The sequence below is a fragment of the Dromiciops gliroides genome, chromosome 2 (genome assembly GCF_019393635.1).
Source record: "Dromiciops gliroides isolate mDroGli1 chromosome 2, mDroGli1.pri, whole genome shotgun sequence".
NCBI classification, from domain to species: domain Eukaryota; kingdom Metazoa; phylum Chordata; class Mammalia; order Microbiotheria; family Microbiotheriidae; genus Dromiciops; species Dromiciops gliroides.
Window position 1 is genome coordinate 648,880,909 of NC_057862.1, and position 24,876 is coordinate 648,905,784.

At 43.9% G+C, this 24,876-nt stretch overlaps 1 protein-coding gene across 1 annotated transcript in view; it reads left to right on the plus strand.

Annotated features, from left to right (window-relative positions):
- The window catches only part of ACSF3 (acyl-CoA synthetase family member 3), a 268,701-nt gene extending 244,615 nt beyond the window's left edge, over positions 1–24,086 (plus strand). The window contains 2 exon segments of the mRNA XM_043981199.1: positions 427–538; positions 22,751–24,086. Coding sequence (XP_043837134.1) covers positions 427–538; positions 22,751–22,868 — 230 coding nt within the window. The 3' untranslated portion in view covers positions 22,869–24,086.
- Positions 24,087–24,876: the final 790 nt, after the last annotated feature.

A 24,876-nucleotide genomic window follows, 5' to 3' on the forward strand; every position in this document is an offset into this window, starting at 1 on the left:
GGGGACCTCACAACTGTTGTTCTGGTCTAAACACAGTTAAGACTAAGCCAAGCAACCCCTGCAAAGCTTGGGAGTTCCAAGAAAGGAAGAGATCACCTAGAGACTTGGAAAAGCAGAGGGATAAGAGTCTAGGCACCTTGGGCAAGTCACTTCCTTCGCTTTCCCCTCTGAGAAATGAAGGGGTTGGATGAGATGGATGATCTCTTGGGCCCTGCAGTTATTGATATAAAGCGTTTTACCGACCATTTTGCCTTGGGCCTCCAGCACTGACTCTTTTGTTAATTCTTTTAATCATCTGGTCAGTATGACGGTCTTCCTTCTGCTGTGTTCTTCACTGCTTGATTTATTATCTGAACCTTCTAGAGACTTTGTTCACGAGGTCCTCGGTTTCTCAGAATGTCTTCAGGCCAGTTCTTTTGTCCACAGACGTGGCTGTCATTGGAGTTCCAGACATGACATGGGGACAGCGGATTACTGCTGTGGTGAAGCTTCGTGAAGACCACTCACTTTCTCTCAGGGAACTGAAAGAATGGGCAAGGTATAGAAATTATTTGGGGACCATATGTGCCATCATCATGAGCCGATTTTTAGATCAGCCTACGTAGGGAGAGGGCTGGGGTCATTGTAAAGCCCAGTGTGATTTGGGGATTGTTCACGGGGAATGACACCGCTCCTTTTCCTTCTCTTTCCTCCCCACCCCCCACAACCATTTCCCTCTAGCTCAAATAAATAGATGCTATTCTTTTTTTAAATTATTTATTTTTAACACTTTTCTTTTTAGATGTTGAGTTCTAAATTCTCTCCTTCCTTCCCTCCTTCCCTTCCACCCCTCCCTCACCCACTGAGAAGGCAAGCAAAATGATATCACTTATACATGTGAAATCATTCAAAGCATGTTTCCATATTAGCCATATCACACACAAAAAGCAAGGAAGATAAAGAAAATTATACTTCTGTTTGCTCTCAGAGTTCATCACTTCTCTCTCTCTGGAGGCAGACGGCATTTACTCATCATGAGTCCTTTAGCCACGTCTTTCACAGTTGATCATCATTATGATGTTGCTGTTGTTGTGCACAAGGATGTCCTGGTTCTTCTCAAGTTCACTTTGCATCAGTTCATAAAGATCTTACTATGGTTTTTTTCTGAAACTACCTGCCTCATCCTTTCTTCTAGCACATTAATATTCCATCACAATAATATGCCACAGCTTGTTCAGCCATTCCCCAATGGATGGGCAGCCCCTCAATTTCCAATTCTTTTCCACCACAAAAAGAGCAGCTATAACTTTTTTGTACATATTGGTCCTTTTCCTTGATCTTTGGGTTACAGACCTAGTGATGGTATTGCCGGGTCAAAGGGTATGCAAAGTTTTATGGTTCTTTGGGCATAGTTTCAAATTGAATGGTTGGACCAGTTCACAACTCCTAACAGTTTATTGGTGTGCCTATTTTCCCCCATCCCCTCCAGCATTTGCCATTTCTCATAGGTGTGAGGTAGTACCTGAGAATTAGTTTAATTTGTATTTCTCTAATCACTAGTGATTTAGAGCATTTTTCATATGACTATAGATAGCTTTTGATTTCTTCTGAAAGTTGTCTGTTCATATCTTTTGACCATTTGTCAACTGGGGAATGGCTCTTATTTTTATAAATTTGACTCATTTCCCCATATGTTTGAGAAATGAGGCCTTTATAAGCAAGATTTGTCCTTAAAATTTTTTGATATTACTTCATTGTCTATAGTACCTTTTAGCAAAATATAGTTTCCTTCATTATCTCTTTGTGTGTGTGTGAGGCAATTGGGGTTAAGTGACTTGCCCAGGGTCACACAGCTAGTAAGTATTAAGTGTCTGAGGTCAGATTTGAGCTCAGGTCCTCCTGAATCCAGGGCCAGTGCTCTATCCACTGCACCACCTAGCTGCCCCCCCCCTCATTATCTCTTTTAATTAGATCTGTTTGGGTTTTTACTTTGTCTGGGATCATGATTACTGCCTCTGCCTTTTTTTGCTTCAGCTGAAACATCATAGATTCTGCTCCAGCCCTTTATGTTATCTCTGTGTAGATCTTTCTGTTTCAAGTGTGTCTCTTGTAAACAACATATTGTTGGATTCTGGTTTCTAATCCATTCTGCTATCTGCTTCTGTTTTATGGGTGAGCTCATCCCATGCACATTCAGTTATGATTACTGTGGCTTTCTCTCCATCCTACTTTCTTCAATTTATCCTTCTTAATCCCTTTAATCATCCCCCCCCCCCCCCCCCCCCCGCTTCTCATATCCCCTTCCCTTCCTCTTTTCCTATTGGGTAAGATAGATTTCTATACCCCCAGGTGTGTGTGTGTGTGTGTGTGTGTGTGTTCTCTCTTTGAACCAATTCCAATGAGATTCAAGTATTGCCCACCACCCCCACATTTTCCCCTCCTCTATAAAAGTTCTTCCTTGAGTGCCTAATAGAAGCTATACTTACAAAGATAAATCTTACCCTCATTCCCACCACTGAGGGCTGAGAAGTCTTTTAAAACCAAATTTGAAAGTATTTCCTCTAGTATGACCTCAGGGAACCAGGACTTGGAGTATGGGGTAGGCAGACAAATAGGAACATATCAGGGACCCCACCCCCAAGGTGCTGGGAGCAGAACCTTTGGGACCTAATGAGGAATAGGTATCTCTCTCAATCCAGGGAAGAAATCCAGAGGGGGAAAATGTGACTCTATCAGAGAAATCCATGTGGATGGAGCTGAGATGCAAAGCAAATCCAGCTGTAGAAATAAATTATTCAGGAAGGGAGGCATAGAGAAGGAATATTTGTGAAGAAGCAGACAGATTCCTTATTTCTTTATTCCTCTCTTGCCCCCAGATCAGGAGCAAGATTGTTAATTAGCTCTGTTCCAAAGGCCTATTCTAAAATGCAAACACTCTTGGGGAGGAGGGGAGTTAATGCTCTATTTCACCCTCAAAACAGAAGTGCAGAGACCTCAATTGTCTTTGTTTGAAAGCAAATTTGACTCCTGAGCACCTCACCCTTGAAGCTGCCTGCCTTCCTCCCTTCCATGATGTGACTGACCTGTCATATGTCATGCTTGCTTTGTGAACCCCGCGAGGGTAGCCGCTCACTGCCCTCTTTGTCACCCCAATCCCCAGTCAAGAGAATGAGTGCCCCCTAAAATATCCAACAGTTCTGTACACGCGTTCTCTTTTTTTATCACGAATGTTAATACCAACCAACAATAACATTTCCATTTCCAAAGAACAGGAAAAGAAGAGGTCATATAGGAAACCATGAATTCCTGTTAATGTGTATCACATTTACCATGTTTGTGATTATCTTGGTCTCCCTTCTGACCTTCCTTTTGTTCTTTGTCCCTCGTTGACACTCTTTTCCTTTTTGGCATCACTATAACTGCCCTCTCCCACAATCCTCCTTATCCACCCACATACTCCCTGCCAAATAAGAGCTCTCTCTTGCAACCAAGAAGCATAATCAAGAAAAACAAATTCACACATGTGAAATGCATGCCTCCTTCTGCACCCCTGGTCCACCACCTCTCTGCCAAGAGACGGGAAGGTGTGTGCTTCACCATCAGTCTGCATACTTATTAGACTCCCTCAGTCTTTAAGATAGTCACAATCTAAGACCTTCTCATGGTGACCTTTCTTTCTGTTCTCTTCAAAGACAGTCTGACAACCAGTCTTTCTTCATCCTTCTCACCATCTCCCCCTCCTTTCTCCCCTTTTTTTGCCTGAACTTGTTGGGGCTCTTCCTTCCTTCTTCCCTCTATCAACATCTTCTCCCAGTTCTTCCCCAGAAAGAGTTTTGTGATCTCTACCCTCTCTTGACCTCTTGTAGACTCAAGGGACAAGGCACTAGCCTCCCCATACCCAGGGGTATTTGATAGGTAGTACTTGTTACAACTCTAGAGATGGCCAGGACCTAAAAACAGAGACCCTTGCAGGACATTTTCAAGCAATGTGGAGGTGGGCAAGTGGATTCGATTTCAGCTTTACCTCTGTCAGATATGAACATGAGACCATTCCCAATTTACCCAAGAAACCTTCCTCCCGATTCCCCTTCCCCCATCCCTCCCCACCCCAATTCGCCTCCTTCTCCTTAGCGCTAAAGATATTTTTGGCGCGTCCAACATGATTTCACAAACAGTAGGAATCCTTGTTTCATCAGGGGCGGCACAGCTGGGCAATTAAAGATTCCCCTGGATTTGCAAAATCACAGTTGGAAGACTACAATTTAACAAAGGCAAGGAAGATTCTGGTTGGCCGGTTGCTGCTTTGATTAAACAATTACTTTGGTTTGGGGGGGGGAAGGCTGCTTCTCAAGCACCCCGGGCTGAGAGCCTTCCCGGAGACAGTTTCACAAGTCCAGCTCCCCAGGTGCAAAGTTCTGCTGTCTGTCGAGCATTAAAGGCAAATAACATGTTAACCCTTTGGTGCCCCAAAGAAGGTCCAGAGAAAGCTGAGAATCTGTACTTCCCATCATCAGCAGGTCAAGGTAAGCCTGGTCCTGCTGAGTTTCTGTGCTTCTTTTCCTTCCTGACTCTTCCTCTGGGAACAAAGATGCTTAGAGAGAGACCTTTCCTTCTAGGGCTGCTAAGAACCTCGAGGTCGTCTGGTCCTTCGGCCTGACGCCAAGAGGGTCTGTCACTAAACCTTCCAAAAGGTCATCCGCCCTCCCTGGATGGAGAGTCTTTGCTCTCCCTTTTGCAGCTTCTCCCGGGGCCCTGAGGCCAGACCCAGGGCTAGGCTGAGAGACTTTTCCCCTTTTCACTCTAAGACAGAGTTGTTAAGGCCTCACAATTGAGCTCATCTTCCAGGAGGCTTTAGCCAGGTCAGAAAACCCGGTGCAAATGCATGAAATCCACCCAGGCTCATCTTCTGCTAGAAGAGCAGGAAGAACAGGGCACTGCGGGATGGGGTAGGGACCCTCAGGCTGTGCAGGGGCTATTATGATTAGTGGAAATGAGTAGAAAATGATTGCATCCATGCTGCCACCAGACAGTGGGGATGGGGCCCTTTGGAGCTTGAGAGTGCACTGGTGGTGGTGGTGGTGAAGAGCCGGTGGTCAGAGTGAGTCCATGGGGAGGGACTGGTTGAGGCTAGGAGCAGGACTACAGCTGTGGCAACCTCTGCTCCCCGGTCCTGAGGCTTTCTCCCCTTGGGTTGTCATCGTGGTAAGTAAGGGTGATCATGACATCTGTATCAGTTTCCAGTTATGGTTTATTTTTCTTCAGAGCTGACCTGGAGGACTAAGCCATGATGAATATTGAGGTCAGGCCCACCCTGGAGCCTCTTCCTCTGCTTTGCACCAGCTGAGCTTGCGCTCACTTTTCCATCCCTAGAAAAGGGTGCCCTTTGGGGGGCAAGGGGGAGTCATCATTGATGTCAAAAGGAATTTATTCAGCTCTTCATTGTACATGACAGTGGGCTAGTGATTCTAAACTTCTCTCCCAGCTTTGACATAAACAAAATAAAAGCAAGCTTGGACACAGAGCTATAGACTCGTTCCAGGCCTTTGAGCCAAAGTCGAGAGTGGCCTCGCATCTTGTGCCAAGTCATCGCAGGCCTTTTCTGAGCATCCTGTAAGATCCCAGAGAGAACAGTCTTCTAGCCACTCACCCCGCAGTCAACCTAAGCTAGGTGGGGGGTCACCATGCACGGGCAGCAGCCATCACTCCATCAAGAGACTGCAGATTATATGAAGGTTTAGGAAGACAGGTGGGCAGACAGGGGAGAAGGGCTCTCAGGAGAGCTTGCTGTTTGGAACTGCTCCTGCAGTGTCCTGGATCCCCTTCCCACTTCCCCACGACCCCGGCCTTCTTCCCTGTTTGGAAAGTGCTTGGCTCGCCACAGGCCACCCTGAAGTCGAGCTGGACAGCACCGAATCAGTCAAAACAGACAATTCCCCATGGAATGAAATCTCATTCCAAGGATCCTCCCCCAGTCTGCTGCTGAGACAGTAGTGGGGAAGGACAGGATAGAGGGGAAAGAACTGAAATGATGATGGTTGATGCACTGCTCCCAATGATGATTGGACCCCCTTCAGTTGTCTGGTTTTTTTTTTAATTATGCAGTCCTTTTGTATTTTTCACACAGCCCTGTTGCAAGGACTTTCGCTGTTTTGGGGATGTGTGTGCGCGTGTGTGCGCATTCCCAGATCCTAGAACAGTATACAAGAGGAGCTTAATGAATGTTGGTGGGTTGATTGATGCCCTTACTCAGGTTACTATAGTTGAGTTATTGCACCAGATCTGCTTGAAGCCAGCTTGTGATCTGAATTCAGCTTGGCTTACTTGTGGAGCTGCAGGGCCCCTGTAGATTTACTTCTAGCCCCCTCATGGGCATATACAGAGCTCGTTTTTTTTCTAGATGTAGTCTAAATCATAGCCCGAAAATCTCTCAAGAAATGAGATCTACCTGCTGCCAGTTTTCACCTTTATTGTCCTCATTAACCAGTATGTCACCTAAACCCCAAACCTTAGTCACCCTTGACCTTCCTCAGTCTCCCAAACCCCACAAGCCCTCCCTGTACCTGTAATCACCAGATCCTGTCAGTTCTCTTTCCAGTGTCTCTGTACCTTCCTTTCATCCTCACTCAGGCCCTCATTCTGGTACCAAGACAAGGGCCTCTTGTCTCCCCTTCACTGGTTTCTCATCCTTTTGATCCATCCTACACACTTTTGCCAAATTAGTCTCCCTAAAGCCTAGCTTCTGAAATTGTGGGTCATGCCCCCATATAGGGTTGTGTAACTGAATGTGGGGGGTCACAATAAAAGGTTATGTATACGTATTTTATATACCTATATACCCAGGGGTCACAGAAAAATTTCGCAGGAGAGAAGGGATCGAGACAGGAAAATGTCCTAGAGCACATTTCTGATCACATCACTCACATGAACAGCTAGGTGGCACAGTGGATAGAGTGCTGGGCCTGGAATTGGGAAAACCTGGATTCAAATCCAGCCTCAGACACTGCATGACCCTGGGCAAGTCATATTTAAAATGAGCTGGAGAAGGAAATGGAAAACCATTCCAGCGTCTTTGCCAAGAAAACACCAAATGAGGTCATGAAAAGTTGGACACGACCGAGCAATAACACACCTCTCCCTTCTCCCCTCCCCATTCACTACCCACTGCCCATATAAGAAGACTCGAACTCCTTAGGACATTTAAATTCCCCCATGCTTTGGCTTCTATCTGCTCTTCCAGGTTATTTCCCTTTTCACCCCTCCATGCACCCTGTGCTTGAATAAAATTGGATGACTCTTCCCCAAGCATACCCCACCCTTGAGCTTCTGCAGCAATTAATGGCATTTCTTCTGCCTGAGATTCCCCTTCTGTTCCTTATCTCCACCTGTCGAAATAAGCTTGGAAATTCACCCTGTCCTTCAAGGCCCTGCTCAGACATGCCCTCCTTCATGAAGCCTTCTCTGTTCCCTCCAAAGAGATATGATCTCACCCTTCCTCTCCACACCCAGAACACTTTGTTTGTACCTCTTGTATTTGTTCTTTAGTTGTTTTTCAGGCATATATGACTCTTCATGACCCTTTGGGGGATTTCTTGGCAAAGAAACAGGAATGTTTTGCCATTTCTTTCTGTAGCTCATTTTCTAGATGGGGAAACTGAGCCAAACAGGGTGAAGTGACTTGCCCAGGGTCACATAGCCAGTGAGTGTCTGAGGCTGGGCCCAGCGCCCTATCCACTGCAGTGCCACCTAGCTGCCCATCTCTCATGTGGCACTTATTATATGCCTACCATTTATTTGTTGTTTACTTTTCTTGTCATGCTTGCTAACCTATAAGCTCTTTAAGAACAGGGGGACGATGCCCATTGCGGTTACAAGGCTGTCTGCAAATATTTGTTAAACTGGGTCACTCAGTCTATCATAGATTAGGAGACATGCACTCAGACCTCATTGACCTCAGTCCATGAAAACACAGTCTGCAACATAAAAAACACACTGCAAATATCAAGTGATGGTGTTTTCCTTTAAATAGAACATTTATTAAATGCTGACTATGTGCCAAGCAATGTGCTAAGCAGTGAGGCTACAAAAACAAAAAAGCGAAGTGGTTCCTACCCCTCACAGAGCTTACACTCTACTCGGGGAAGACAAAAAATAAAGGGGAGCTGAAAAGGAGAGGTGAAGAGCGACCCACCCCAGAGCAGGCTAGAGGGAGCTGGTAGAGGAAGAACAGTGTGACTGGGTCTGCTCATGACATGGAGGCTCTAGGAAGGTACTCAGCCAGTCACTGACTTGGCCTAAAAAAGCAGAGCAAGAGATTGGGTACAGAATCGTCCATAGAGATACATTCTCTTCATTTTCTGTTCATTGTCTTTGACAGATGCTAACCCGACGGTTCAAATCTCCTTTTGATTACTGTGTGTGGCAAAGATTCTCATTTCTTAGGTAGAGAATGGTGTTCCTCTAAACCTCCCCTTTACAGATTGGCTTCCACAATTCCTTTGAGAATTCTTGTCTGGTGCTTTGAGGACATTTGTCCACAGCCCAAATCTCCAAACCAAAGGAAGGCAATCGTTCATGACGACGCCACAGCCTGCCTATAGCCATCAGCCGTTTCTCTGAGTCACCTGCGAATTTGATTTGGAAGCTTGTTCATCAGATCTTCCTCGGGGGTGCTAGACACCCTTCAGACTCGGGCATCCGAGGTGGAAAATGGGAGAATGCAGGGCCCAAGCCTGTGCTGTGGAGCACTTGATGGAAGGTGGCGACGCCTCCTCCAGGCATCTCCACCTCTTCGCCTAGTTCTCATCTTAATGTGTCTCGCAGGCACCAGACCAGCTGCCTCCTCTCTTCAGTCTCCCCTTCTCCCTCTCACCCCGTCTCCCTCCTTTATTTTAAATGTCACTTCCATTTGTTTTCCCCACTTTTCATGCTCACTGGCAGGAGACACATGTCCCTCTTCAGAATGATTCATTTTGCTGCCTTCGCCTTCGATCGAACTTCACGGTGACAGGCGCCATCCTGCGTTAGAGCTGTCCATATGGCAGGATGTGCTGATTGTTGGGTTTGGAGGCAGGTTGGGGAGCGATGGGTGAGATGCTCCGTGGACTTGGCGCGTTGCACCAGGATCGGTGCCAGGGAGCTGCCTGTCAGTGCTGGGCACAGCCCCAGGTTGGTGACATGAAAGCGGCTGAAAGTGAGGGGGAGAGGGAGAGCAAAGCTCCCGTTTCAAAGGGCACAGCCGACTTTGTGAATATGAGCTATCCTTCCTCTGCAGGGATTTTTTTTCTTCTGCCATTAAAAGCATACATGATATGGCCTCCATTTAGCTGACATTTATATAGCATTTTATGTACATCATTAGCTTTGATATGCAGTAACCCTTGAGCCCGGTAATAGAAGTGTGATTCCTCTCATTTCCCAGAGGAAAAGGAGGTTTAAGAGATGCTAAGTTATTTGCTCAAGTGCACACAGGTGGGGCCCGGTGGAGCTTGTACTTGAACTCGGGTCTTTGGAGTCCAGCGTTCCCTCCACAAAATCACTGAGTCACTAAGTTGTGGACTCCTTGAGTGTAGGGCTGGTGCACTTCTGACTTTGTATCTCCAGTGGTTAATAAATGCCTGTCAATTAGTTGATTGCTTGGTACACCTCCCCCATGGATGTCGAGATTAACTGGAGAGAAAAAGAGATTGTGTAGACTCTAGTAGTGAAAAAGACTACAGTGTTCTTTAGGGTTTTGACTTCTTAATAATGTAACTGTCTGTTTATCTGTTGTTTTGGCTCCATTATCTAATTTTAGGAGATGATTAGTATCTGTTAAAATCTATATATTCTGCTAATTAAAGGGTTATGTTCTTCCTTCCCATATGCAAGCAGACTCCCACACAAACACACTTGTAGGGAAGCATCTATCCCTTTTTGATTAGGTAGTGTGTGGCACAAGTATTCTCATTTATTAGGTAGAGAATCATGTTACTCTAAACTTTCCTTTTACTGGGTTGACTGTCATGTAGAATTAGACTGCCCCAGTTCCCTTGAGAGTTCCTCTTTAGTGCTTTGAGGACATCAATCCACTGCCCCAAATCTCCAAACCAAAGAAAGCCAGTTATTAAAGACAATACTTCAGCTCACTTATGTCCATCAGAGGTTTTTCCATTGTCCTCTAGGCCCCCCACAATTCTAACTATTCTAAGACCTGTTGTTCCTTGATTCCTAGCCACGTAGCATCCCTGGGAGAAGTTATCAAATGAATTCATGTATGCAAAGCTTTTTGAAAAATACAAAAGTCGGTCATTAGTATCTACTAGAATGGAAGCTTCATGAGCATAGGGACCCAAATCTCCTCTAGTGCCTAGAGATTGCGTTACATCAGTGGTATCCAACTTAAATAGAAACGGAAGCCAATAAACCCTACATAAAGATCCCTGTGGGCCACCTATCAACTAAAACCACATGGTAACATTCTATATGTTAGTTATATAACATGATATATTGTATTTTATTTACTTTGTCAGATATTTTCCAATTACATTTTAGTCTTGTTTCAAGGGCATTCAAGGGCTGTGTTTGAAACCTCTGCTTTACATCCAGCAGGCTTTAATAAGTGTTTGTTGAGTTAAATTGACTTAAACACCCAAAAAGTATAAAAGTTTTTAAGGCCAGGGGGAAAAATCTTGATATCAGTCAACATTTCATCAGCACTTTATGTGCTAATGAATATATATATTATATATATATATGCATATATATATATATATACCTTAATACTTTGGATTTGTTCTTTATTGAGCAGCTTATCTTAATCAAACTCCTTCTTTGTCCCAGTTTTCCTTTTCAAAGGTTGTGAGAGATAATAGAAGTGGCTGGGAAATAAATGGCTGCATTATAGCCAAGGATTTTCCGAAGAAAACTTGTTATTTATGAAGTAGCTATAAAAATTTTACTTTCTAGTTCAAGACTTTAATTGGCATATTTTATCTTCTATTTCTTTCCACTAAATTTGGATTTATATTTCTGGACAGTGGCTTAAAATGTAGGAATGACAGGCTTCTGACCAGGAGTGGAGTACACCTAACAAAGGCCAATAAGAATGACTTGCCTGGAGTTTAGCAAAGCTAATCAAAATTAAATTGAAAGGGGGCAGCTGGATGGCGCAGTGGATAGAGCACCGGCCCTGGAGTCAGGAGGTCCTGAGTTCAATGCGGCCTCAGACACTTAACACTTACTAGCTGTGTGACCCTGGGCAAGTCACTTAACCCCAATTGCCTCACTTAAAATAAAATTTAAAAATTAAATTGAAAGGGAAAATGGAGAGACAGGAAGTAGCAGTATAGGAAGACTATCAGTTGCAACAGTAGAAAAAATCCAAGAAAGAAAGAATAATAAAGTCCATGGACTCAGATGTCTATATACACATGCATAAAGTCTGAATAATGAACAAGATGAACTAGAAATCCTAACCTAAGGAGGCAACTTTGATCTCAATTATCATTGAAACTTGGTTGGTGGCTCTGGAAGGGCATCCCTTATTCGAAAGAAACAAGACAGATGAAAGTGGTGGTGGGAAGGTAGAATGATTAACTGTCTATAAAAGGTTCCCATGTGAGGGAATTCAAGTACCAGAAATGGAGGGTGTGAAACAAGTTCTACTACAGACCATCTAGACAGGAAGAAGAGTTTGAGAAGCAGACCACAATCCTGACCCAGAGGCAGAATAAAGCAGCAATGAGAGATTTATGTTTTCCAGAATCCTCTGGACCTTTCAGGCAGAAGCAGAGCAACTAATAATTTCTTGACCTTCCTATATCGTCCTTGAAAAGGAAGAGGGGGAAATTCTTTTCTGGATTTGATTCTCACCAACAAGGAAGTTTACAGGTAGAAATCACAGGAGCTTTGAAAGGAAATGATTTCTATCTTAGCATTTCTGATAGGGAAGGAGAGGAATGGTCCAACATATACTCTAAAACTTGGGAAGAATAGATTTTAAAAGGTTCAGAGAAGTGTAAGGTCCCATGACGCGTAACTATAATGAAGTTGGTCCAGAAGGAATGAGGCAGATCTAAAAAAACGAAATTTGAAGACACAAATAGTTCTAATGAAGAAGAAAAGGGGCAGTGGTCCAAGAGACCAATGTGGGTGTACATGAAACTCCCAACCAGTTTAGGTTTGTTGATTTTTTTAATCTTTATTTTCATTGATATTTTTTGGTTTTTATGCCATCTTCATTTCCAACTATATCCCTCTTCACTCCCCATCTAAGCAAACCATCCCTTGATATAAAGGGTTAAAAAGAAAAGAGTGAAAAAAATTAGTTCAGCAAAAATGGTCTGCACATCAACTATATCTGAAACCATATGCAATATTATACATGCATAGTTTCCCCACCCCTGCTAAGAGGAACTCTTTCGCAGAGCCAAGTGTGGTCAATAGAATTACCCAGGGTTCCTTTTTTTGTTCTTCCTGTTTACATAGTTGTAGCCATTATGTATATTTTTCCTGGTTCTGCTTACTTTACCCTGAATCAATTTATAGTCTTCCCATGACTCTCTGAGCTCTTCATATTCATAATTTCTTGTGGTACAGTAATATTCATTATTTTATGTACCACAATCTGGTTAGTCCTAATTGATCAGCACTGACTATCTCCAGAGACATAACAACTTCCAGTTTGTATCTTTAAAAGATTTGTCACAGCTAATAATGATGGTAACTAACATTTAGATACTGTTTTAAAGTTTGCCAAGCAGTTTACATACATTATCTCATTTGATCCTCACAACAGCCCTCATGTGTATGTGCTATTTTCATCATTTTACCCGTGAAGAAATGAGGCTGGGAGAGGTTAAGTGTCTTGTCCAGCTGTCTGAGGTGAAATTAGAACTTGGGCCTTTCTAAGTCTAAATAAAGGGTTCCCTCTACTCTAAGACAGAAGCAAAGGCAGGTGACAGAAGATGAACACAAAAGTGGGGCCCAGTCCTTTAAGAGGAGTGTCACTAGGGTTAAACCTCAGAATGAGCTGAGGCTGGTGAAGAAAGCCAAGGATGGTAAGAAGGATTTTGTTTGCACCTATATTGGGGGGAGGGGGGGAAGAGGAGGATCAAAGCAGGAATAAAATCTCTGCTTGGAATAGTTGAACCAAAGATAATCAGCAGTGGAGAAAAGGCAGAAGGTGCTAAAGTCACATTTTGTTTCCATTTTCTCTGCCAAGGAAAATGATCTTTGCCCTTGAAAAAAAAAAACCAAACAGAACAAAAATGGCTTATGGGGAATTGATTGATTTCCAAGATAAATAAGGAGATAGTAACGGATCACCTAGCCAGCTTTGATGAGTTCCAGTCATCTGGTTCAAACACCTGCTGGGGTACTGAGAGATGATAAAAGGTCTGAGGTCCCATGGGAGAGTTCATGGTGTCTCCTGGTCTCTTCAGACCACTTGTATGATTGATCAAACACGGAAGTAGTCACAAGTGGTTGGTGTCAGCTTGGAAGGAAGGATCTATTAGAGTGTCCTACAGATCTCTGCTGCTTGACACTGTCATCAAGGGTGTGGATGAAGGCACATGTAATGGCAGAGTGTGGCAGGTAACACAAAGTTGGGAGGGATAACAGTCACACTAAATGGCTTTGCACAAGCCCTGTCTCCCATGCCTGGAATCTTCTTTCTCATTACTTCCACATCTTAGTTTTCGGCTGAAGTTCCACCTTCTGTGGAAAGGTTTCACCCTTTCTGATCCCCTCCAGATCTCTCTGAGATTACCACCCACTTACTAGATTGGTGTCTTATATTTGCCTAAATATCAACATGTGGTCTCCCCCATTAGAATAGGAACTCCTAAAGAGCAGAGGCCACATTTTGTGGTTTTGTTGTGGTTTGGTTTTTGCCTTTCTTTGGATCCCCAGTGCCTAGCATAGTGCTTGTTGACTTATTGATGATTGATTGATTGATTGACTGATTGATGTTATAGAGAAGATGTTTTTCAGATACCAGTTAGACAAGACAGTTCCTGAGGTCCCTTGAAATTCTGTAACTCTGAGATTGTCAGTTATTGTTGTTCGGTTGGGTCTGACTCTTCATGGCCCCCCTGGGGTTTTCTCAGCAGAGATACTGGAGTGGTTTGCCATTTCCTTCTCTAGCTCATTTGACAGATGAGGAAACTGAGGCAAACAGGGTGAAGTGACTTGCCCAGGGTCACACAGCTAGTTAAGTGTCTGAGGCCAGTTCTTCCTGATTCGAGACCTGGTGCTCTATCCATCACACAACTTAGCTGTCTGGCATAAGGATCACTATGTCCCTTTTTTGTTGTTGTTGAATTGTTTTTCAGTCATGCCTGACTCTGCATGACCTCCATTTGGGGTTTTCTTTTGCAAATATACTGAAGTTGTTTGCCATTTCCTTCTCCAGCCCATTTTACAGATGAGGAAATTAAGACTGAGAGAGGCTAGATAACTTACCCAAGATAACACGGCTAGTAAGTAGTTGTGGGGAGATCCCCCCAGGGGTCTTGTCCCCCTTATTCCAGTGTTCCTTCCACTGTTTCAAAGCCTAGTCATGAGAACCCCTCCTTTGGAAAAACCTTGCTTTAAAAGGGTCCAAGGAGATAGTCTATAATTTAACAGGAGCCCATATATAAAGGCCACCTATGTCTTTTAAAAAAAAAAAAAAGAGGGGCAGCTAGGTGGCGCAGTGGATAGAGCACTGGCCTTGGAGTCGGGAGTACCTGAGTTCAAATCCAGCCTCAGACACTTAACACTTACTAGCTGTGTGACTCTGGGCAAGTCACTTAACCCCAATTGCCTCACTAAAAAAAATTTTTTTTTAATTTTAAAAAAATTTTAAAAAATAAAAAAAAAGGTTGCAGAGATATATTTAGTGTGATTGTACATATATAACATATATCAGATTATTTGCTGTCTCAGGGAGGAAGGGAAGGGGAGGAGAAAAATTTGAAACTAGAAATCTTAGAAAAACAAATGTTGAAAACTCTCTCGACATGTAACTAGAAAATAATAAAAACACTTTAAAAAAAGAGGAAGAAATTACTGCTTTTCAATGAAGTGATGGTCTGCTTCCTAAAGGACTTCTAAGCATTAGTAATAGTTAAGCCCACGTCCTTGGTAACATCAAGCAGGTCTGTGTTCATTTTAATAGCTTCTCTAATAGCCTGATGAGTGATGGTTTTCTTGAAGAATGACACAAACATTAGGGACGCGTATTGTGCTGTACTAGAATTATACTGAGTGGAACCCAGCCAAGGCTGCATTGAGGAGGTATTGCTTGTGAAGTCTTCCCAGAGGATTTTTCTTGTAGACATTTCTCACTCTCCTCCTCATCCACGTTTCGTCTTCTGATGTCACTATTCCAAAGCTCTTTCTCTTGGGACACCTCTTTTACCATTGTTCCTTCCCTATTAGAAGACTTCCAGGCCCCCCCAGCTTTCCCTGCCCCCCTTGCGATCACCAATATCCATAGCTTCCCATAGGCCTCCACTCTGTTTCTGTCTTTCCAGCACAGATAGTCTGGTCTACTCCCATCTCCCACCTCCCACCTCCATTAGCATGTTTGCCTTTTTTCCCACTGACTTTTGGCCGAGATAGAAAGTTTCTACCCTGACTTGTCTAAGCATCTCTCTTTACACTTGGTCCCTCTGGGAGCCCATCTGCCTTCTTACATTTGGCTTCCATCCATCAATTATTCTTTTGCCTCATCCTTTCCCATACTGACCAGTCCAGTTATGTTCCATAACCAGTTAAACTGGGCTAGTTAGATATGCAGACTCCATCTCATACTTAGCAAAGCAGATACTGGGTGAAATCCTTTCCAGAATCATGAGATCACGGATTTTAAACTGGAAGTAACCTCAGCCGCAACCTAGTCCAACAACCTCAGTTTTACAGAAGAGGAAACTGAGGCGCAGAGTGACTGTGACTCATCATCCTCTGTACTATATTGCCCCTCAAAAAGGGGAGTTATGGACCAGATGACCTGTAAAGGTCCCTCTCATTTGACCCTAATTACTCATCTTCCCTTCTAAATCATCTACCTTGGCAAGCTTCCCCATTATTCTAAATTACAACCATCCCACTTGACCCAAAGCGTACCACTCTAGAGCCAGATTCAATTTCTCATTTTTTCTATACTTGACTATATTCTATTTATTGACTGTAGTCAAGTGCTATATCCTGGAAGCCTTTCACCAGCAGGGCCTATAGTTATCTGCTGTGAAGTCCCATGGGGTCCTAGTCTACATGCACTGATAATGGTGCTTTGATTCATTCAGGACCTGGGTAGTGGACAGCTAGGTATTGATTCTGGAGAAGAAAATGGCAAACCACTCCAGTATCTTTGTCAAGAATACCCCAAATGGGGGTCACAGAGAGTCAGACACGACTGAAATGAGTGAACAACAACAACAAAATATTGATCCGTATTATTGTCAGCAGCATTTCAGCAATCCATCCAGTTAAGAAGTATATGAGATGTCTAGAATGATTGTGTCACTCGCTGACTCAAATCAGGTAGCATCTGTTAAGCCTCTTTGATGTTCATAGCATTATACTCGATGCTGAAGGATAAAGGTGCAGGGCAGTCACTAGACTGGGTAGCCCAACATTTGAACAGTCAGTGTTTGCTAAGTGGAGACAGGACAATAGATGAACTGCCAACACAGTGCTGGAGAAGGGAGAATGTCAGTCCTGTTGGGTCTAGGAGCAAACCCTCAGCAGCTGGTAGGATAGTTTTCTAGTCCTGGGACAATGGGAAAGAACTACAGAAATCCTAATGATGTTTCAGTGTAATGTTCTATATCATTATGCTTGCTAGAATGTGGCACAGATATTTTCAGCCATTAATCAGAAAACAAAAGGAACTGAATGTGGCAAATTATTTATTTGCTAGTAATACATTTTTAATTGCCTCTTCATTCTAATGGGGTTTGCTGCAACTATGCCTGAGTGACATGGCCTGGTATTATTGATTCCTTGGAATTCCGGGGGGAATTGGAACATGATCATTGTATAGGAGGGATGGAGAGGGGATCGCACTTGTTAAGTGCCATTGGATGGGGCAAGGGAGGTCCTAGCTGAAAAATCTAGCATTAGGACATTTGTTTGAAGTGGGCAACCCTGGGAACCAATAGAATTCTCAGATGTGCATCTGCCTTCATCCTCCTCCACTGGAGTCCAATTTCAAAACCCAAGAGAAGCATCTGTTGTAGAGATTAAAGAGAATCCTTGGTCTGCAGTTGTGGTGGATCCCAGAAGACAGTCCTAGGGTAATAGTCCAAAAGACACTTGTAAAAGAGGGTAAATGTTCTGTGGAGCAGCTTGAAATGAACCTTTACCCATTTGTTCATAATAGGAAAACCCCTTCCTTTCTCCTCTTCCCCCACCCCTACCCCACTTCCAGTCTCCCTTTCCTTTCCGAAACCTCCCCTGAAGCAAGTTTAAGGTCATGTCTTGGATTCATTTATAGCCCCAAGTTCCTCTCAACAAGATCCTGACATTCAGACCAGACCATCTAGTCTGAATATCTTCTGGTTTTGCACATTTGGGACCTATTGTCAGTCTTGGCGCATTTAATCAGTCAATCCGTGGGTACTTATTAAGTGACTATTTGTCAGGTGCTGTCCTAGGTGCTGGTAATACAAATACAGTGAATGAAATAAGGCTTGCTCACAGGGAGCTTGAGACCACAAGGACATATACAAGTATATAATAAATATAAAGGGAAAACAAACCAAAAAATTTAAAACAAGGTAATTTGGGGTTAAGGGTGCAAGTAGTTGGGAGGAATCAGGAAACTCTTCCTGCAGAAGGTTGTGCTCGAACTGCACCTCCATGAGGCAGGGGTGAGGAGGGGTTGTATTCCTGGCACTGAGTGTGTTTGCACAATCAGTGTCAACTTTCTAAACACACTCATTCAGAGGAAGGTGACCAGGATGGTAAGAAAGCTGGAAACCTTACTTATCAAAAGTAGATTAAAGGGCCTGAAATGGTTGGTCTGGAGAAGACTTGGGTGTAGAGAGTGGGAAGGGAAACACAATTGCTTCTTCAGTTGTGTGTAAAGAGGGCCCAGAGAATAGAACTAGAACCAATGGACAGAAGTTACAGGGCATCAGACTTGGACTAAACATAAGGAAAATATCTGGGTGATTACAGATGTCCACAAATGGAATGGGTTTCCCTGAGTGCTCGTGAATTCTCTGACAGTGGAGGTGTTCAGGAAGAGACTGTGTGACCATTTCTTGCAAATATTGTAGAAGGGACATGGGCATCGGGGAGGGTTGCACTCAATGGCTTTTAAGATTCCGTCCAACTCTCTTTTGTGATGCTCCTTCCATTCATTAAGAACTCAAAGTAGGAATGGAGGGCAAACTACCAACAAACTGAGAATGGGAATTGTATGTGAGAACTGAGTGAAGCACAGGAACCCTCTCTGATCATGACATTGTACTAGCTATGGTAATAAATGGCCAAATGAGAAATTTTCTGGATAAAGAGTGGGACTTCACAGGGGAAAAATCTCCCCATAAATCCTCATGCCCATCATTTAAACAAAAATCTCAGACTTCCCCTTACCCACTTTAGACCTTAGCTGTGGCAACACCGGCCAGCATTTCTACAATGACCAGGCATGTAGGTCTATGCTGCATGCTTGCATGCATGCATGCATGCATGCATGCAAACACACAGACTCACATCCCCATAGGTCCATTCCCATGCCTGTGGCAGGAGGTAAGTCCAGAAACATTCCTGATCCCACCAGCAGCTGCCAATGGCACACAGATGTTACCTACCCGTGTAAGGTTGCCCACCCAAGGGGTTTCCAGGAACAATGTCACCCACAATTGGGGTTTCACAGCTGCATCCAATCACGAGTCAGCACATAGTGGAGGGGCCATAAATTGCAGCTTCCATCCCAAGATCCCCTGGTGTTGATGGGTAAGCCATTGTTGCTGCAGGAAGCCATAGCTGTAACCCTGTCAGCTTGCAGCAGGATGCATTAACAGCACCATGTTATTGCGTGATAATGGCGCCATTAAGACATATCACCAATGTACTTCGTCGTGTCCGCTGATGCTTGCTAGTTGTGGGCAGATGTACACAGACCTATAAGGCTATTAGGCTCATGTTTATTCATAAACAGCACCATCTGTTAAGGCCGCGATTTGGGATTTCTCAGCCACATCCAATTGCTGGCTATGCAACATGACACAACTGGAAATACCAAAGAGTTAATCCTCTGCAACTTCCAGAAACTTGTGCCAACCCGTGTTTATTTTAATATAGCCTTGCAAATGGCCACTTGCCCATAATGAGTACCAATTCATATTGGGCAAATCATAAAGAATGATTATTTAATTTCTTTTACCTATCCCTCCACCCCTTTGGGATAAGGAAGCTATAATAAAATAAATCCAGGCTGATAAATAATGAGTACTTGTTTACCAAGCTACATTAACACACTGTAGATGAATGGGTTGTTTATGGAGGCCGTGTGGCAATTGAGTTCTCTGGTTTCAAGCACAGTGACCATGAAGCCAGGGTTGGATAGCCAAAAAAGGCAGGCAGTTTTGCTCTTTTTACATCTTTCCCATGATTCCCCAAGCCTCAACCAAAGGATTCTCTTACAAAGGAGAATCATGAGGACTGTCTTTAAACTTCTGAAGGATTAACACACAGATAAGAGGTGGTCTTGTTCTCTGTGTCTCCAAAGGCAGAACTTCAAGCCAATGGGCAGAAGTGAACAATGAGGAGGCAGATAGTGAGTGGTTTGACAAAAGGAAAAATCTTGTGCTGGGTGAGCTCTCAGGCTGCTCACAGCTCCAGGACTCTCTGAGTCCATTGGTGGAATGATGGACTGCCATTTAAGTTAATTAAATTCCTCCTTCCTAGAAATGTTCAAACTGAGGTCAGGTGACCATCTGTCAGGCATTCTGTAGAAAGGATGCCTGCACTGGATGGGAGGTTGGATCAGATCACCTCTAAGTGCCCTTCTAGGGTTAAGAGTCTGATTCTGTGAAATGTGGGCCATTGGCCAGAAGGGAAACATTCCAATCCATCACCATTACTGGAAAATCAACTCAAAATGCTATTATCGGTTCATGGAATTGAAGTATTATTATTAGTGGAGGAGGGGAACACATGGGGGGAGGGGAGCCACCAGAGACAAAAAGAGACAAAGAGAGATGGAAACAGTGAGAGGAGAGAAAGCCCATCTTTTGCTTGCCAGCATGTCTTTACAATGAACATGGAATAGACCAGGCTTCTTAAACTCTTTCCGCTTGCGATTCCTTTTCACCCGAAAAATTTTTGTGTGACCTCGGGTATGTAGGTATGTAAAATAGGTATACATAACCTTTTACTGTTGCCAAATTTTTTGTGAACCCCATATAGGATAGCAACCCACAGTTTAAGGAGCTGGGAATAGGCAAGCCTTGGGAGCACCAAAGAAAGCGATATTCAACTGTTGTTCTTATTAAGGGGACTTCTAACTAGATTTACTCACACTTTAGCACTCTGCTAGTTCAGATGTCCAGATCCCTTAGGTTGGACCCTGGGCAGCCTGAGAAAAGTTACTGTCTGGTGACTTCAAACCCCTTCAAAAAATATATAAGTGCATATGCCATCTTTGACAAATATTAAACTTCCAGGGGGTTGTATGTCCTTTCATACTTAGTACATAGTAATTGTTTGTTAAATATTTGTGGGTTAAATCTGGATTCATCACCATTCCAAGACAACATGTTGAATGAGTGTGTTTTTCATGTTGGTGAAGATGGTTAAGCTCTTCAAAAAAAAAAAAAAGATGTCAAGATACACATTGGCGCAGCCAAGGTCGTGTGAAGCTCGATGCTCTTATAATGGAAAGACAAAAACATTATGGTGAAGCATGGGAACCGATGCCAACACTCATTTCTGTTATGTGATATCACAACATCATTTGGGGGCTTTGTATTTCATCGGCGTGATGCTGGATTCTGTGGTAGAGTGGATGGAATACAGACTATTGAGTCAGAGGACTTGGGTGTGACTCCTGCCCTGCTATCACTGGCTTTGTGACTTTGGGCAAATCATTTGTCCTCTCTGGGCCTCATTTTCTTTATCTATAAAATAAAGGGGTTAGATCTGGTGATGGTTCATTCATTTAATAAGCCTTTAGGGGCAGCTAGATGGTGCAGTGGTAAAGCACCGGCCCTGGATTCAGGAGTACCTGAGTTCAAATCTGGCCTTAGACACTTGACACTTACTAGCTGTGTGACCCTGGGCAAGTCACTTAACCCCCATTGCCTGCAAAAAAAAAAAAAATAAGCCTTTATTAATTGCCTACTGTGTCAGACCCTGTACTAGGCTCTTGGAATACAAAGACAAAAATAGCACCTGTCCTCAAGGTGCTTACTTTATACTAAGAGAAATAAAAGCATACACATGTTAGGAGATGCAAAATAAATGTAAAAGAATTGGGGGATCTAGGGAAAACACTGGCAACTAAGGGGATCTGGATAGGCCTCATCTAGTGCAGGAGGTAGCCCTAAAGGAAGCCAGGCATCTCCAGAAGCAAAGGTGAGGAAGAAGTGCCTTCCAGGTTTGGGAGACAGCCCATGCCAAAGCATAGGATGTTGCTTGAAGAACAGGAAGTAGGGCAATTTGACTAGAACATGAAGTATGTGAAGAGGGGTGATTTGTCCAGAAAAGCAGACAGTCCAGATTGGATGAGGGCTTTGAGCACCAGGCAGAGGAGCAGGAGTTGGTACTTGATCCTAGAATTAATAGGGAGCCGCTAGAAATTATTGAACAGGAAAATGATATAGTGAGGCTTGTGTTTTATGAGTATCAATTGAGCAGCTCTGTGGAAAGTAGAATGAAGAGGCCATAGATTTGAAGGAGGTAGCTCAATTAAGAGGCTATTTGTAGTCATCTGGGTGAGAAGTGATGGTGGCTTTGTATGGGGGTGGGGAGATGGAAGCAAGAGAGGTCATGGAAAGAGAATCAGTAAGAAGACTTTGGGAGCTGGTTGGTATGGGGGATAATGAAGGGCGAAGAATCAAGACTGATTTTGGGGTTGCAGCCTGGGTGACTATTGATGGATGGAGGTGTTCTCAATAGGATTAGGGAGTTCAAAAGAGGGGTGAGTTCATGGGGGAAGATTATAAGTTCAACTTTGTAGATGTCAAGTTCAAGATACCCATGGAATAGCCAGTCTGAGTGGTTTAATAGACATTTGGTGATGTTGAGACAGGGGCTCAGGAGAGACCCTCCAGGTGGAATATTTAGAGCTGGGAGTGGTCTGCAGAGAGATGATAATTAAATCCCTGGGATAAGATCCCTGAAAGAGGGAGAAAAGGGCCCTGGACAGAGCCTTGGGAGATATGCACAATTAGGGAGCAGCAGGACATGAATGATCCCAAAAATGAGACTGAGAAGGACCAGACGAAGAGACAGGAAGAGAATCCCTGGTTAGAATGTGAGCTCCCTGAAGGCAAGCACTGGCTTTTCCTTTCTTTATATCAGCAGAGCTCAGGTCAATGACTGGCACATAGTAGGTGCTTAATAAATGCTTGTTGTCAATGACAATAAGAGAAAAATAAGTCATCAAAACCCATCCAGTGTTGTCTGCCCAAGGTCATCCACCCAATCCAAGGATGCCAACCCACCACATTCAGATTCTTTTTCTCTTCCTGTCTCCTCCAGAGCCATAAGCAGAAAGAACCTACTTTCTAGACTCTTGGAAAGAGCTGGTCCCTCTAAACCTGTTACCAAATATTTTTGTCTTTTCCAGAGGATACATGGCACCCTACACCATCCCTTCTGAGATCTTATTAGTCGAGGAAATCCCACGGAACCAGATGGGGAAAGTCAACAAAAAAGATCTACTCAAACAGTTTTACTCTGTTTAGCTAGGCCCACGGCCTGGCCTGCAGGTAAAGCTGGGGTGGCCTCTTCTTCAGAGTTTGAAGTTGCCCATTCACTCTGGTGAGTCTCCCTCCACCCCCCACCTTTCCTACAATGGACCTCTAATAACAGAATACCTTTCTGATTGGGCCTTGGAAAGAGGCAAGAAGAGAGATGTCTCTGCTTTTAATCACTTGTTTCAGAGCTGCTTAAACAAGAATTAAACAGTGGATTGTTCTAGATTTCATCTACTTATGTTTTGATTTGGGGGGCAGTCAAGATGCCTTCCTCTCCTTCCTTTTTTTAGGATGGAGGGCTGTTTTTCATGTTCTCCCAATCAGTATCTGAGGACATTTTACCAATCTCGCTGTTTTCATAAGCCTCCCCTGTGTCAATAACAGAACACCATCGTAAAGGTTCCGTATAGAAGGGGAAAAGTCAGCCACGGGCCTGCTGGAATGCTGTTCCCCTCCAACAGTTCTGAACCCCTTCTTCTGCTCTGGTCATTGAAGGCTTTAGATTTGTTGCTGAGGATGGACTCGGTGGTGATGCTGGTGGTGGTAGTGGTAGCCAGTTTCCAAGGGAAATTTGTGCTTTGGATTGGAGTAAACATCAGTGGGGGTCTTCCCTTCAAGCAATATCAATTCAAAGAATTGAATTAAGAGAGCCCAAGAGCAGACCTTCTGTGTGCTGTTTACCTCCATGTACAGGAGAGATAGAGCAAGCCCCATACCTGCCACACTGTCATTCCACCCTCACCACTGACCCAGCCACTTCATTAAGAACAGGGCATGAAGAGTCTGCCCAGGCTCTTGGCCATTTGTGTTGGAATTGGCACAGTTGCAAGACATTAGGACTGTTTCTGTTCAACCAGAACATAGGCTAAGTGGCCTTTACCTCAACACCCACTGATGTAATTCTTGGGCTAAGCAGCCCACCCCATAGACCAATTGGGAGTCAATTCTGTGTCATCCTCTCCAGTAGAAGCAAGAGAGCGGACAACCCCATTAAGCCACAGAGTAAAAAGCTGCCTTGGCACCTTTGTTTCCTAAGGAGCCATATAAGAACTTGGGGGGAAGGGGAGAGAGTGGAGCTCTCATTCCCTTCCCCACTACCAGCCTCCTCTCTCTGGGATGCTCATCCACCATACTGTTTATATCTATCAGCCTCGGGCCATATGCAACTCATCCCCAGATGAAATTGCTGTTTAAATTAAACTTCTCTCCTTACCAACCTCGGTGTTGCCTGCTAATTTCTTTCATTCCTTTCTACAGTTTTCCACTGACTTTTTGCCACCTTTTGGGGGGGTGGGGTCATGAAAGGGGGCGGAGAGGGGAGGTTTTTAAATTTCTTTATGGAGCAGTCAAGCAGACCATCATTCAGAGGGGTGTAATCTCTTTGGGAGAATTTCTAATAACCCACTGGAAATTGATATGTGTCTGTTTGCATGCCCCGCCACACGCCTCCTTCTGTTTTCCTACAGATGTGAAGAAGCAGTAATTAGAGAAGCACAAATAAATACAAACTGCTCCTAATAACCCAGACTCATCCCCGTGGCAGGGGCGGGTGGGCTCTTCAGTTTAGTCTCTCCCGTTCTCCTCCCCATGAGATTTCAGGTGACACTGGCAAAGGGCCGCAGGCGACCCCTCTTTCATCCGCCGCTGACATCTCCTAGTTGCTCACCCAAACCCACAGGCAGGAACTTTAGCAGCAGAGTCAAGAAGGAGGCTGGGATGCCACCCATTGAGAGGAGACACCTTGCCCTTTCCAGCCCGGGTATCAATTATAGAACGCCCAGCAAACACCATCCGAATGGACAGTCTAAGCACTAAGGATAAATGAAATTGGCCAAATTGGATGGTAGGAACTATCCAAAATCATGTAACCCTGAATTCAAATCCTGCCTCAGATCCTCTCTGTCAGCCTCAGTTTCCTTATCTGTAAAATGGGAACAATAACAGTACCTACTTCACAAGGCTGTTGTGAGGATCAAATAAAATGGCATTTAAAGTA